The following is a 14,522-nucleotide window of genomic DNA, read 5'->3' as shown; positions in this document are numbered from 1 at the left end:
AATAAAATCAAGGCGGAAGTAAAGTCGTGGTGTTTGAGCCCCACATCTTAGTCGTCGTATTCGGCAAGGCATCATATTTTGGTTTTCATTCTCACATACTTAATTTACGTAATATCTTAAAAAAAATAAAAATAAATAAAAACATCTTAAATTACTTCAAAATAAGAGCTAGTCATCACCTTAATAAAAAAAAAAAAAACCAACTCCTAAATTACTTCAAAATAACCTACCCCAATTGAATTACCCAAAAAATAAAAAAGAGTTGTGGTTTTTATGTTTGTTTTGCAGGCCGGTGAGTCTGTTAAAAAGAGAGGGAGACTCGTTCATAGGGCTGCCAATGGCCAGAGCCTGGATTTGGTTGTCCCTGGTCCTAATCCCTTTAGGGCCGGAACAAGCCTCACTTGGCTGTAATGCGGCCAAAAGGGCCTGGCCCAAGCTTGGCCCAGCTCTAATCAGGCCAAAAAAACCTGGCCAATCAAGCTAAAAGACCCTGGCCTTATCATGACATGGCCAATTAAAAAATAAAAAAAAATAAAAAAAGAAGTATCGGGCCGGGTTGAACCAGGTGAGCATTTGTCCCAATACACCCCTACATTCTGGTCGTGGTTACCCAACCCTCATGCCATATTTCATAACCCAAACCCTAGTTTTTTAAGGTCAAGTTGACTGGACCAGGCTGGCCCCCCAGCCCATTTCCACCCTAATCATGTGTTGGGAGAAAGAGAGTTAAACTGTGTCTGTCACTTTAGACGAGAGAGACCCAAAGGCTAGAGAAAAGCCAGGATATGACTTTAGACGAGAGAGACTCAAAGGCTAGAGAAAAGCCAGGATATTGAACTTAGCTGTTCAATACGAGAGAGAAACCAGACGTTGCAAATTTACCCATCGTGTTTGGAGAGGAGGATCCCGTGCGAGGGCTTTGAGTAAAATCGAACCGGAATGGTTAACTAAACATGGGTTTGGAAGTGGTTTAACGGGTTTAATTGGTAAATTGGCTTATTCAACTGTTTTAACTCGACAAGTCCCGAACGGTGAAAAAAATGTTGAAAAAATAAAAAAAAATCTACTAAAATATGAAAAGTATATAAAGAATAATTAAAACAAAACACATTCAAATGAAGTTGAAAATTAATGAAAAAAATAGATTTTAACTAATCAATTTTTTAATTAAAGTGAGTATTAATGACAAAAATAATTTTTAATCTTTACCCTAATGTAAAGAATATTAAAAAATATATTTCATACCAAATTTTTTATTTTTGAATATTTGTATACAGTTTTTAAATTTTCTTTTTTTTAAATACCGATCGATTATCCAAACTACTCAAAACCAGAACCGGCTACTGGCCGATTTCAATATAATCAGGTGGTTAGCGGTTAGACCACTCGATTTTTTTAACAATGGCTTGGAGGAGAGAATTAGGGGACTGGCATCAATTGGAGGAACTTTAAATTTATAACTACAGATGAAAATATAATTTAAGCCTCTCATAAAACTTTTCAGTATTAAAACCATATTTTTCGATATTATTTGAAGGTCTAAACTCTATACAAACCGCACCCACACACACACACACACACACACACACACACACACACACACACACACACACACACACACACATATATATATATATATATATATATATATATATATATATATATATATATATATATATATATATATATATATATATATATATATATATATATATATATATATATAGGTGGATTCCCAACCGTCAAATCTTCATCATGTGGTTCATAATACATATCACTGTATGAATTTTAACTTTTTTTATAAATCTAATTAAGATGAAATTTTGGGTGTATATACCTAACACCAATGTGCATCATATAAAAATATAAAAACATTATTTTCAATAATTTAAAATGACAAAATTACACCCATTGATTTTAAGGGGAATTTCGGTTATTTTATATTTTTAAAAATATTTTTATATATTTTTTAATTGTGCGCCCTATTTTTTAGTATACATATCTAAAATTTCATTATGATCCAATTTCTAAAAAATATATTAAAATTCATATAGTGATATGCATTATGAACCATATGATGAAGATCCGACGGTTGGAATTCCACCTATATTACTATCCGTTATAGCTGCCCAGCTATTGTAAGTTTATATATATATATATATATATATATATATATATATATATACCTATCAGCTCACGGGCTAACAACTACAGTGTCAGCCAATGACCCAGATTGAATCTGGGCTCGAGTCCATGCTTAAAACGTCATTTCATATTTTAATTTCTTTTTTTCTTTTCTACAAATCTAAATCACTTGAGTTTTTGTGAGTCTATTATTTGAATATGATAATCTAATAGAAATAGAAAAACAATAATACATAAAAACAAAATTGATCAAACTACCCCCAAAATATTTCAGGGGTATTTTAGTCAACTTATGTTTTACAAATTATTTTTAAAATATTTTTATTAGCTGCGACTTGATGAAAATAATAAACAACTAAAATTTTGATTGATTTGGATTTGTATGCAAAAATTGAAAATTCGAATAGAAAATGAGGTCGTGGCCGTCAGATCGGCCCAAATTCTATCTGGGCCATTGGCTGATACTGTAGCAGTCAGCCCGTAAGTTGATAGCATCCATTCCCTCTATATATACCTATATTGAATCTGGGCTGATCTGATGGTCATGACCTTATTTCGTATTTGAATTTTCAATTTTTTTTTTTACAAATCTAAATCACTTGAAACTTTAGGCGGACATTCTACTCATCAAGGCGTACCTAATAAAAATATAAAACAAAATTAAAAAAATTATACATTGATATTTTTATAGGGTATTTTGCTCAATTTATATTTTTCGAATTATTTTCTAACATTTTTATTAGATTCTACTATTTTTTAAGAATAGACGCTCAAAATTTTAAGTGATTTGGATTTGCAAAAAAAATAATGAAAATTCAAATACGAGGCCCATATTCTATCTAGACCATTGACTGACACTGTAGCTATCAACCCGTGGGTTGACATGATCTTTTCCTATATATATATATATATATATATATATATACACCGATAGGCAAAATGAACAATGATTTCGCCTCCCCTGATCACTGTCCAAAGTTCATCGCACAATTACGATTTTTCGTTAGTATTTCATTTTTTCATTTTTCATTTTTTTTTTTACAAATTGGAATGACCTGAAATTTAGAGCGTCTGTTCATAAAAAATAGGCAAATTTATGAAATATATCAAAAAAATATATTACATAAAAACAATTGAGCAAAATACCATCGAAACGTTTCAAGGGTATTTTTTTTCCGTTAATTATTTTTAATATATTTTAATTAGGTGCATATCACTAAGATATATACACGCTCCAAATTTCAGATCATTCTGATTTGTAGAAAAATAAATAAAAAATAAAACACTACCGGATAAACGTGACCATGCGATGAACTTTGGATGGTGATGAGGGTTGGCGAAATCGTTGTTCATTTTTTCCTATAAGCATTGTGAATACTTTTCCTATATAGATATATATATATATATATATATATATATATATATATATATATATATATATATATATATATATATATATATATATATATATATATATATATATGGAAGATACTACAAAATGCCTATAGGTGAAAATGAATAGTGATTTTGCCTACCCTCATCACCATCCAAAGTTCATCGCACGGTCACGATTTTCCGTTAGTGATTCATTTTTCATTTTTTTTTTTTACAAATTAGAATGATCTAAAATTTAGAACATGTGTTCATAAAAAATAGGCAAATCTACAAAAAATATCAAAAAAATATTTTACATGAAATAAATTGACCAAAATACCCCCGAAATGCTTTAGAAGTATTTTGATCAATGTTTTTTCGTGAATTATTTTCATTTTATTTTTATTAGGTGCGTCTCACTAAGATGTATACACACTCCAAATTCAGATCATTCCGATTTGTAGAAAAAAATAAAAAATGAAATACTGCCTGACAATCGTGACCGTGTGATGAACTTTGGATGATGATGAGGATAGGCGAAATCACTGGTCATTATCATTTTCGCTCATAGCCACTGAGAAGACTTTATATATATATATATATATATATATATATATATATATATATATGGGAAAAGATTGAAAGCGCAATGTCGTGTATTTGGGTCTCGTGCACCAATGGGTAAGATTTTTCCCATCTAATCGGACGGCTTAAAATCGATGGGTCTAAAATTCAAAGCCACTGCTTCTCTCACTCTATCGCGCTCCCTCTCTCTCTCTCTCTAAGCAACCATCTCTCCCCCTGTTATGATACTCCCCTCTCTCTTTCTGAAGCCGAAACCGTCACTCACTCTATTGCGCTCCCTCTGTCTCTCAAATCATTGGCTGAAACACTGAAATGTGGGTTCGAGAAACATAAAAATCCCTCTCTCTCTCTCTACTGGAGATGAGCAATCGGGCAGCGGATGAAACTGTAAAATCAAGCGCACTTTGCAGCACAAACACGCAATAACTGAGATCTATGGAATTTCCCCCATTTTAGGTATGGAAAATCTTATTGCTTCATCCTCGTTTTTTTTTTTGCAGAGTTAATGAAATGCCATTGTCTCGGTGGATTTTGATATTTTCCCAAACTTTTCGCCATTTCTTGTCTGCATCTATTGTCTCAGTGGATTTTGATGCTTTCATTATCCGCAAGAAATCGTGGATATGAAATGCCAACTTTTGGGGGTTTCGGTTTTACAGACATTGAATGTCTTACACATAGCACTTTTTTTTTCTTTTTGTAGTAAATGATATGAAATGCCAAATATGGAAAAAAATTATGTGACATACGAACAACTTTTGGGGGTTTCAGTTTTATAGACATTGAATGTCTTACACAGAGCACTTTTTTTTTTTTTATTGCTGCTTTTTTTTTTGAAGCTCCTTCATCCATATTGAACATGAAGCATTTTACAGTAAATGAAGCCATTTGATCTTCCTTTATTAATTGATCACAAATTTTTCTTGCTTATGATCTCTACAAATTAATCGATCACAAATTTTGTGGCCACATTTGGGGGTTTCGATTTTTCAGTGTGTGAATGTCTTACATAGAATACTTTTTTATTTTTTGATTGATGTTTTTTTTTAAGCTCCTTCATTCATATTGAACATGAAGCATTTTGTAGTAAATGAAGCCATTTGATCTTCCTTTATTAATCGATCACATATTTTTCTTGCTTATGATATCTACAAATTAATTGATCACAAATTTTGTGGCCACATTTGGGGGTTTTGATTTTTCAGTGGTTGAATGTCTTACACAGAGCAACAAAACTATGATCATAGAAATTTCTTTAGAAATTGGTATCTCACAGAATTTTTGGCCACATTTGGGGGTTTCAGTTTTCCAATGCTTGAATGTCTTTACACAAAGCAATAAAACTATGATTACAGAAATTTCTTTAGAAATTTGTATCTCACAGAATTTTTGGCAACCTTTGGGAGTTTCGGTTTTTCAAGGGTTGAATGTCTTGAACAGAGCAACTAAACTGTTATGGATAACATTTTACCATGGCCATTTCCCTTCTTACTGATGCTTCTTATGGATGCCATTTTATTGATGCTTTCTTATGGATGAGTGATGCCATTTTACTGATGTTTTCTTATGGATGAGTGATGTCATTTACTGATGCTTGCTTATGGATAATTGATGCTTGCTTATGAACTGTACAAATTAATCGATCACAAAATTTGTGGCCACATTTGGGAGTTTCGGTTTTTCAGTGCTTGAATGTCTTACACAGAGCAACTAAATTATGTCCATAGATCTATTTTTTGAGGTTTTTTGGATGAGTAATGCTAGCTTATGGTCTGTAAAATTGTATGAGCTCAAAACCATTTTACAAAATGAATCAGGGCTTTGTTTGTGTTTTTCTTTTATCGTACGAGCCTTGACAAACCTGATTTGGGGGCCTGTGTAACATAATCAGTCTGTCAATAATGAGGCTTGTTTTGGATGAATCATACTTAGTTTGTGGTCTGACAAATTGTGGTCGCAAGAAAAACTCTTTGTGTGAGTTTTTTTTTTTATATTGGTTACTTTCGTATTTGATTATGCTATAAAAGAGAAATTCATTTCCATTGTTTCCATGTTATGAAATTGGGATGCAGGTCTAGACCTTTGAAGTACATAGCATGTCATCAGTTTCCACAAATGCTGGAGGATATCAATGGCGAACCTGTCTACGGTGCAATTTACAATGCAAATTAACTACATCAAGCTCCCGATCTAACCCTAGAAGAATGTACTATCGATGTACAAATTCTACTTTTTTTCAATGGTACGATGAATATATGGAAGGAATGAATTACAATATAAACTTGAAACGTCATGATATACACCAAAATTATTGATACTTTAGGGCGTATGCAACAATTTTTAGTTTTCTTGTGTGTAATGAATGCTTTTATGTTTGTATTACTTTTATTGAAAAGTATTTGATATGACTAGATAGTATGTAACAAGTTTACTCTCATAAGATTTGAGTATATAACCAGTTTCAACAATGACTGTTATGAAAGTTATTTGCTTTTTGATTAGTTTTTAATTGTTGGGCATTTTCTTTCAATTTATTTATATTTGGCCATTGGTGCATGTTAGAAGCCAGTCAAGGTTGGGTTTCTGTGTTTGTTTGATCACATATCTTGGTGAATTTTAAATGGCATCTGCAGGTGCAACCGAAAAATAGGCACTCGTAATTGATAATACCCACTACTACAGTAACATGCAGAGTCAAACTGCTTGTTTTCTTTCCATTTTATAAGATGTTGGGTACTAGTATTTCCCCCTTGTGCAGTGGCGTGCCAAGCTGACAATGCCACTGATATCAAGTAAGGGCTATAAGACCTCATCAAAGGATGCCCAACGTGGCCCCAATACCAAAGTAAAAGAAAGGAAAGGAAATAGTGTTACCTTTGTCGTTTCCAATCTCACAGCTAATAGGTTCTCATTACATGCAATAGAAGTACTTTCGATTTTACATCCTAACAAAGACTCGGCAATAGGGTCTTGAGAATGTATAACCAAACACGTACGCAATCCCATCTTTGCATAATACTGCAAGTTTGGAGACAACATCAGCCAAATTTGAACACAACCCAACATATATTCAAAGAGAATAAGAGGACTTCAAGGAGACCATAATAGATTTTTAGAGTAGATCTCAAAAAATGGCGTTTATGTTCTCTTTTTCCAAATGGTAAAATGATAAAGCTCAATTTTAATTCTATTTTCCTTCACTATTGTGAAATTTGACTTCACAAATTCACATTCCAAAGGTAAACCATGAAAACAAATCTATATTGAACTAATGAAAGAAATGAACATAAGTGACCCTACATTGATAACTGGGTAGCTTTGCATCATATGTACAATAATCAAAGGAGAAAGAGAGAGAGGAGAGAGAAGAGAGAGAGAGAGAGAGAGAGATACACTTATGCATTCAACAAAAATTGGAGCAAGTTAGTGGATAGAGGCCGGCAGAAGAAAATTCCTTTTTTACTATATCTTGCCAAAGAATGAACACCCACACAATAGATTCCAAAATGCACTTTTTTTTCTTTGTATCACATCGTCATGATTATATTGAAACCTTTGTTTGAGAAGGCTTTAAATATTACAAATCTTATGCTATAAGCTGACCAAAAAAAAATTGCTTCAATATGATGATAGGGATTGAAAATATCCACCTGAGCACAACAAAAACCCAGATGTACAAATGACTCTGAGCACAACAAAAACCCAGATCTACAAATGACTTTACAGTCAAATTATGTTGCTATTGTTGCATTATGTCAGGAGGTCATCGTAGACTGAAAACCATCTCCTTTGTCTTCCCAAAATAAACCTACGATCAAATGGCCAATTTTACACCATTCTAAAGCTATGCATTTTAGTCACTCAGAACATGAGTGGTATCTAAGATCTAAAAAGTTCTAAAACAATGCAAGTTTTAGTAAAACATTTCAAAGATAGTGGCATAATCATAGTTCCTTCCTTTTTTTTTTTATGTCAGTTTTTGTAATATTTGAATGGTTTTCTGTATTCCTTGCAATTGCACGACAATTGAAAAATAAGAGAATACCTGATCGAGTGAGTTTCTCAGGTTGCCCTCCTTTTCTTCTATCATCTGAAACAACAAGATCCAAAATCATCTGTATCGATTGCAAAGAATTAATGACCCAAAAAGGAGAAAAAATTGCTGCTCACATTCTTAACTGATATACACATCAGTTTGGAAAACATAAAATACAAATCACTAGCTATGCATCAATGGCACTTTAAGAGTTTGTAAGATAACTTTCAAAGGAAATCCATTCCACCATTTAAGCATCGCAAGAATAGAAAACCAAGTTATACACGACATGTTGGCTTACTAACATATATTTCTTTGGAAACATATATTTCTTGGAAACATGTAGAATAACTAGATGGAGAGCCCAACCTTGATCATAATAGTTAATTATTGAAAAAGCACAAACACCTAATACAATGAAATTCAAATGACTCTAAAGGGATGAATTAGTACTTTTCACAGACGAATGATGGACAATTTCTTCGGTCATGCCCACTGCCCTGACAAACTGCACATTTCCTAATATTTTCCACTGGTTTTCATCCCTCTGATCGAGCTTTTTTTCTTGCATTTGTTGGCTGTCCCTTTGTCTATGCTCTTGGAGGATCAAGAACTTTAAGACAACTGTAACTTCCATTTGGTGTGTCAATAGAACCAGAAGCTCCGCTCTCATCATTGACATGGGTCATGGTGTCAACCTGTGGACGTCGCTTACAACCGAATTTACCATCAACCTTTATAATATCATTGTGTATTAAAGACATTACAAAATCATGAACCTCCATGCTTTCTGACGCATACTCAGCGAGGTATCGAACAGTCTGCAATAAATTTTTATATCGAATGGAGGGTGGTAGTGCCACTTTCATCAACAAAACAACCCCTCCTTACGTCTTTTGACCAACGCCTCATTATATATGCTGGAGGGATTTCAAAAATATTTTTCATTATAAAAGTCTTCAGCACATGCCTGCAAAGAAGGCCCATCCTCTCATATAAGTGACAATTGCAAGAAGCCTTCTTCTCATGAGCATTGAATTCCATCAAGTATTATCTAGATCTGGTTCCCATATCTGCCACCTCAAAACTGGCAAGCTGTCCATTTTCATCAACTAATTCACTCATTAAATTCATACAATTGACAACCTCTTCCGCAAATATCTTGAAAATCTTTTGAGTATATATTTTTGATGCCTGTGACTCAAATAAAGAAGTTGTTCTTAATATTAGAGTAGATTGAATGTCTTTTAAGTCGTTTTTCTTCTCTTTTCGTACCTTCTTATTTTGCACCTTTGCACATATTTCCATTAACGTATGTAAGCTAGTTTTGGATGTCAAGTACGTCTTGAAATGCTTATTCATCCCTTCACTTCTTTGGGTAGAAGTCATACCCGCTGTGAACCTGCCAATCAAGTATGCATCCGCCCATTGCATGCGACAACCATAAAGCTTATTTAGCCATTCATTGCTATCCAACTCATATTTTTCAATTATTAATTTCCATTCCAATTCAAATTCTTCTATTGTTGGACTAGCTATACAACTCCTTAAAGTATCTGAAAAGGAAGAATGCATGCGCAAGACATGACATTGTTTTTCTTTAACTTTCAAAAGTATATGCCACTTACAGTAATGATGCTCACTCTTGTCAAAAACTTGTCTCGCTGCGGCTGAAATTGCATGGTCTTGATCAGTGAGAATAACGCCCCGTTGTTGTCTACCCATTGCTTCTAACCAATTTTCAAATACCAAAACAAATGATTCTATCTTCTCATCAAATATGAGTGCAAATCCAAACAAGGTTGTATTGAAGTGGTGATTTACACCAAGTATGGGTGCAAATGACATACTAAAAGTGTTTGTTTTGTATGTGGTTTCAAATATAACCACATCAGAGAAGCATTGATATGAAACTTTCCATGTCACATCTGCCCATAAGATGTTGAGAATGTGGCCGTCTTCATCTAATTTCAATCTATAGAAAAAAGATTGATTCGATTCTTTCATTTTATACAGCCATTGCATAATTAGACTAACATATTCTCATCTTAGTTTTTTTCTAGCACTAGCAATTTCATTCTCGATATCCTTTTGTGTACATGTGACATTCTTGATCCCTCCAGCTTGCTCTATGAATATATCTTGGCTTAATCATGGCCGAAGTCATTGAATTTATCATCAACTTTGTGATACTACTAGATAATGTTCGGTGGCTGCGAATTAAACAAGCTTTCCTTGGACTAACTAGTAAACCTAGTCACGACCCACTTGTTGTTCGCTTTTCTAGTGACTCCTAGTTTAGCCTTACACCCACACCTTGATTCAAGAAGTTTCTCTCCACTAGCTTGATCCTATGCTTTGCGAAATCCTTCTTTAAAGCAAAGAATTTCCCTGTGAATCATTTCACCTTTTTCATTATGGGTAGTTCTCTTACGAACACCAAAACCTTTCGTCAATGCATAAGCCTTGTAGTACTCAATTGCATCTTCCTCTGAAGAAAACTCCATTCCTACACGGGGTATATTTTTTCTAAGAGTTTGGTTGAGGAGTCAGGTTCTCCATCTTGTATTTCTGTGAAATTTCTAGGAGGGGTTGCAAGATAAAGAACCTGCTCCATGAGCTCATTGGTGTCTCTCATTGCACAAGTGGGAGCTGACACACAATCTAAAACAGTGTGATCCATCTAAGTTTTCAAGTAACCCTACATAAAAAGACAAACTATATAAATATATGTATTCAAACCTTTATATAGGCATAATAACATCTCAATATACAAAAGTGGGGGCCAAGCACTATACTTTTTCATAAAACTTACACAGAACCAAAGAATATAGTCCAAGTTTAGAGAGAAATTAAGATAACAGTGACCATAAGAAAGAACTATCCGAAGGGAAGTTGAACAAAAGATAATGATACAAATTAGAAGTGAACCAATCTGAAAAACACTACCAAATTCATTGAAGCATGGATTTTGTAAATGTGTAAGCAACAGATCATCACTTGAGACGTGCTATTCATCAAGTGAAATAACAAATTTAGCTTAGATTACATGATAAAAAAGTGATGATGCATCAAGGCAAAAAGTTATGTTCAATCTCTGAAAAACCAAGACCCCCACATGTGGCAAAGAATTCTTTAATACAAAGTTAACCTTTCATCAAAAAAACATGTAACATAAGTTATAATCAGAAGTTCTTTGCTTTTTTTTCTATTGGAAACAATCTACATTATTGAATATGTGAACTCATAATACTTTTATATTTGTCCAACCTAGCATTTTTTGTTGGAGAGAGTCAAGTCGTAAACATGGATCAACAGCATCATGCCTCATAAATTCTTACAAGCCACATGATCATTATCATAGTAAGTAACACATATACAAGTCATCATCCAACTTGAATAAACAATTACGGATGCTATACTTCAAACTTCAAATGAGAAAGACATGATTCATAAGCAACCATGGTAAATTGGCATTCATAAGCAACCATGGTAAATTGGCATTCATAAGCAACCATGGTAAATTGGCATTCACAAGAAATCGTGTTCCCCATCATTTCCCATAGGATGAAAGAAATATCAAAATGCTTCATGTTCAATATGAGCTTACAAAAAAAAAGCAATAAAAAAAAAAAAAAGTTCTCTATGTAAGACATTCAACCACTAAAAAACCGAAACCCCCAAATGTGGCCTCAAAATTTGTGATCGATTAATTTGTAGAGAGCATAAGCAAGAAAAATCGGTGATCGATTAATAAAGGAAGATCAAATGGCTTCATTTACTGCAAAATGCTTCATGTTCAATATGGATGAAGGAGCTTAAAAAAAAATAAAATAAAATAAAATACAATTACTCTGCATAAGACATTCAATGCCTGTAAAACCAAAACCCCCAAAAGTTGTTGGTATCTCACAGAATTTTTGGCCACATTTGGAATTTCATATCATTTACTGTAAAAAAAAAAAAGTACTTTGTGTAAGACATTCAATGTCTGTAAAACCAAAACCCCCAAAAGTTGGCATATTAGATATATAGTTTCTTGCTGATAATGAAAGCATCAAAATCCACTAAGACAATGGATGCAGACAAGAAATAGCGAAAGGTTTAGGGAAATATCAAAATCCACCGAGACAGTGGCATTTCATTAACTTTGCCAAAAAAAAAAAAAAAGAGGATGAAGCAGCAAGATTTGCCATACCTGAAATGGGGGAAATTCCACAGATCTCAATTATTGCATGTTTGTGCTGCAAAGTGCGCTTGATTTTACAGTCCCATTCGCTGCCCAGTTCCTCATCCGCAGTAGAGAGAGAGAGAGAGAGAGAGAGAGAGAGAGAGAAAGAGGGAGGGATTTTCAGAGTTCGTGAACCCCCATTTCAACGTTTCAGCCAATGCTTAGAGAGAGAGAGAGAGAGAGAAAGAGGGAGGGAGCATGATAGATTGAGTGAGGGCTTCAGCGTCAGAGAGAGAGAGAGAGAGTTTCATAACAGAGGGAGAGATGATGTGCTTAGAGAGAGAGGGAGCGCGATTGAGTGAGAGAGGCAGTGGGTTTGAATTTTAGACCCATTGATTTTGAGCCGTCCGATTAGATGGAAAAAATCTTATCCATTGGCACACGAGACCCAAATACGTGACATTGCGCATTCAAACTTTTCCCTATATATATATATATATATATATATATATATATATATATATATATATATATATATATATATATATATATATATATATATATATATATATATATATATATATATATATATGAAAGCATCTACGCAACGCCTATGGGCCAAATGCTATACAGGGATTTCGCTCATAGGCCAATCGCCATTCGAAAAAATCAGACGGCGTGCATTTTTCGACCGCCACAGACCTAGCATGTTCGTGGTGGATAACATCACGAATATACTAGGTCTGTGGTGGTCCAAAGATTCACGCGGAGCTGCAGCGGATGGCTCCGCCTATTGTGAGTCCATACAATAAACTACCACGAACATAGCAAGTACGTGACGGAGGCGAAACAGTAGAACATTTCGCCTATAGGTGAAGTTCTACAGTACTTCACCTACACCTCATCACTGTCCAAAGTTCATCACACGGTCACAGTTGTCTGATAATGTTTGAATTTTTATATTTATTATATTAATCAGATTAATCTAAATTTTGTGGTGTGTGTACATATGACTAAGTCGCACCAAAAAAAATATTAAAAAAATAATAGTCATAAAATAAAATGATGAAATTACCCTTGAAACTTTATAGGGGTATTTTGTATAATTATTATCATTCAAATTATTTGTTTTATATTTTATTCATGTGCATCTCACTAAGGTGCACACATCTACAAAAATTCAGATCATCTCTAAGCCTTAAACCGTAAACCCTAAATGTATTAAGAAAATATTAAAAATTCAAACACTATCATACTTTTGTGGCCGTGTGATAAACTTTGAATAGTGATAAGGCCGTAGGTGAAGTTCTACAGTTTATGTAAGACACTACAAAACGTCTATAGGTGAAAGTTCTACAGTACTTCACCTACACCTCATCACCATCCAAAGTTCATCACACAGTCACAGTTGTCCGATAGTGTTTGAATTTTTACAATTATTATACAAATCAGATTTATCACCCAAAAGAAAACCCATTTGAATACTCACAATTTTGTACACTAATATCCAGAAGACCAGTAGACTTTACCCTTTTGAAAAGGATTAATCTTTGCAGAGGACCTTATTTAGCTAGTTCAATGTTACACCATTAAAGTTTCATTCAAGAAACTAGACCCTTATGGAAAATGTCCCTCTTTTTGTACGAGGAGCTCAAGTTTAGCTAGCTGTGACAATGTTATATAAAAAATTTGAAAACAACTCACTTTCTAGAACTAGAGAATGGATCTTATTATGGTTAAGAAATAAGGTGATTGTTCAATTGCACATATTAAACTTATTCTTTCAAGGGGCCGTAACTTGATGTGATGGTAAAAAAAGCTCGGGTAGCAAGCGTAAGAGCATGGGTTTAAAATCTGAGAGCGGCCGCTTTGTGCATAAAAAGCCATAGGCTAAGACCGTTTCCAGCTCATCCCTTCGGGGATCTTGCGTAGGTGGGACCAGCACCAGATTACAACCTTTTTTTTTTTGAAGCATGAATTCCATAACATTTATTGAGTAGTGATGAAAGCAATTTACTTTAAAGAGCCCAATGTCTTAGCTGCACTTTTTCTTAGAAATTAAAATAAACCTATAATGCCTTGACTAGGGCCGGTCTGTGAACCGACTGATCAGTTGGTAAACCTACCCTCTCCATGGACCTTCTTGGTCAAATAGTGTTCAATTCATGTGGTTTTGCTATGTTTTAGATGGCTAGAGACCAACTTAGTTTT

The 14,522-nt window shown here is 33.9% G+C and overlaps 1 protein-coding gene across 1 annotated transcript; it reads right to left on the bottom strand.

The window, feature by feature from the left end:
• Positions 1-7,601: 7,601 nt before the first annotated feature.
• LOC110006981 (protein FAR1-RELATED SEQUENCE 5-like) lies at positions 7,602-12,328 on the bottom strand. Its single transcript, XM_088864652.1, has 4 exons — positions 10,498-12,328; positions 10,386-10,443; positions 8,150-10,182; positions 7,602-7,912 (listed from the first exon to the last, which is right to left on the bottom strand). The coding sequence occupies exons 1-3, from the start codon at positions 10,645-10,647 to the stop codon at positions 9,191-9,193; spliced, it is 1,200 nt and encodes a 399-aa protein (XP_088720778.1). The 5' UTR covers positions 10,648-12,328; the 3' UTR covers positions 7,602-7,912; positions 8,150-9,190.
• Between the last annotated feature and the right edge of the window lie 2,194 nt (positions 12,329-14,522).

This window comes from Amborella trichopoda, chromosome 4 (assembly GCF_054954075.1).
Source record: "Amborella trichopoda isolate Santa Cruz 75 chromosome 4, AtrichopodaSantaCruz75HAP2 v2.0, whole genome shotgun sequence".
Taxonomy (NCBI): Eukaryota; Viridiplantae; Streptophyta; class Magnoliopsida; order Amborellales; family Amborellaceae; genus Amborella; species Amborella trichopoda.
The sequence above is the reverse complement of the archived record's forward strand: the minus strand, read 5'-3'. Positions and strand labels throughout refer to the sequence as shown.

What these genes read in the sequence shown, in the direction of transcription:
- LOC110006981 (XM_088864652.1), bottom strand. Translation starts at nt 10,647, where the DNA reads ATGGAGTTTTCTTCAGAGGAAGATGCAATTGAGTACTACAAGGCTTAT. An exon ending in TTAAAGAAGGATTTCGCAAA is followed by an intron (nt 10,444 to 10,497) that starts GCATAGGATCAA and finishes TGTGGGTGTAAG; the next exon opens with GCTAAACTAGGAGTCACTAG. An exon ending in GGTCGTGACTAGGTTTACTA is followed by an intron (nt 10,183 to 10,385) that starts GTTAGTCCAAGG and finishes AACTAAGATGAG; the next exon opens with AATATGTTAGTCTAATTATG.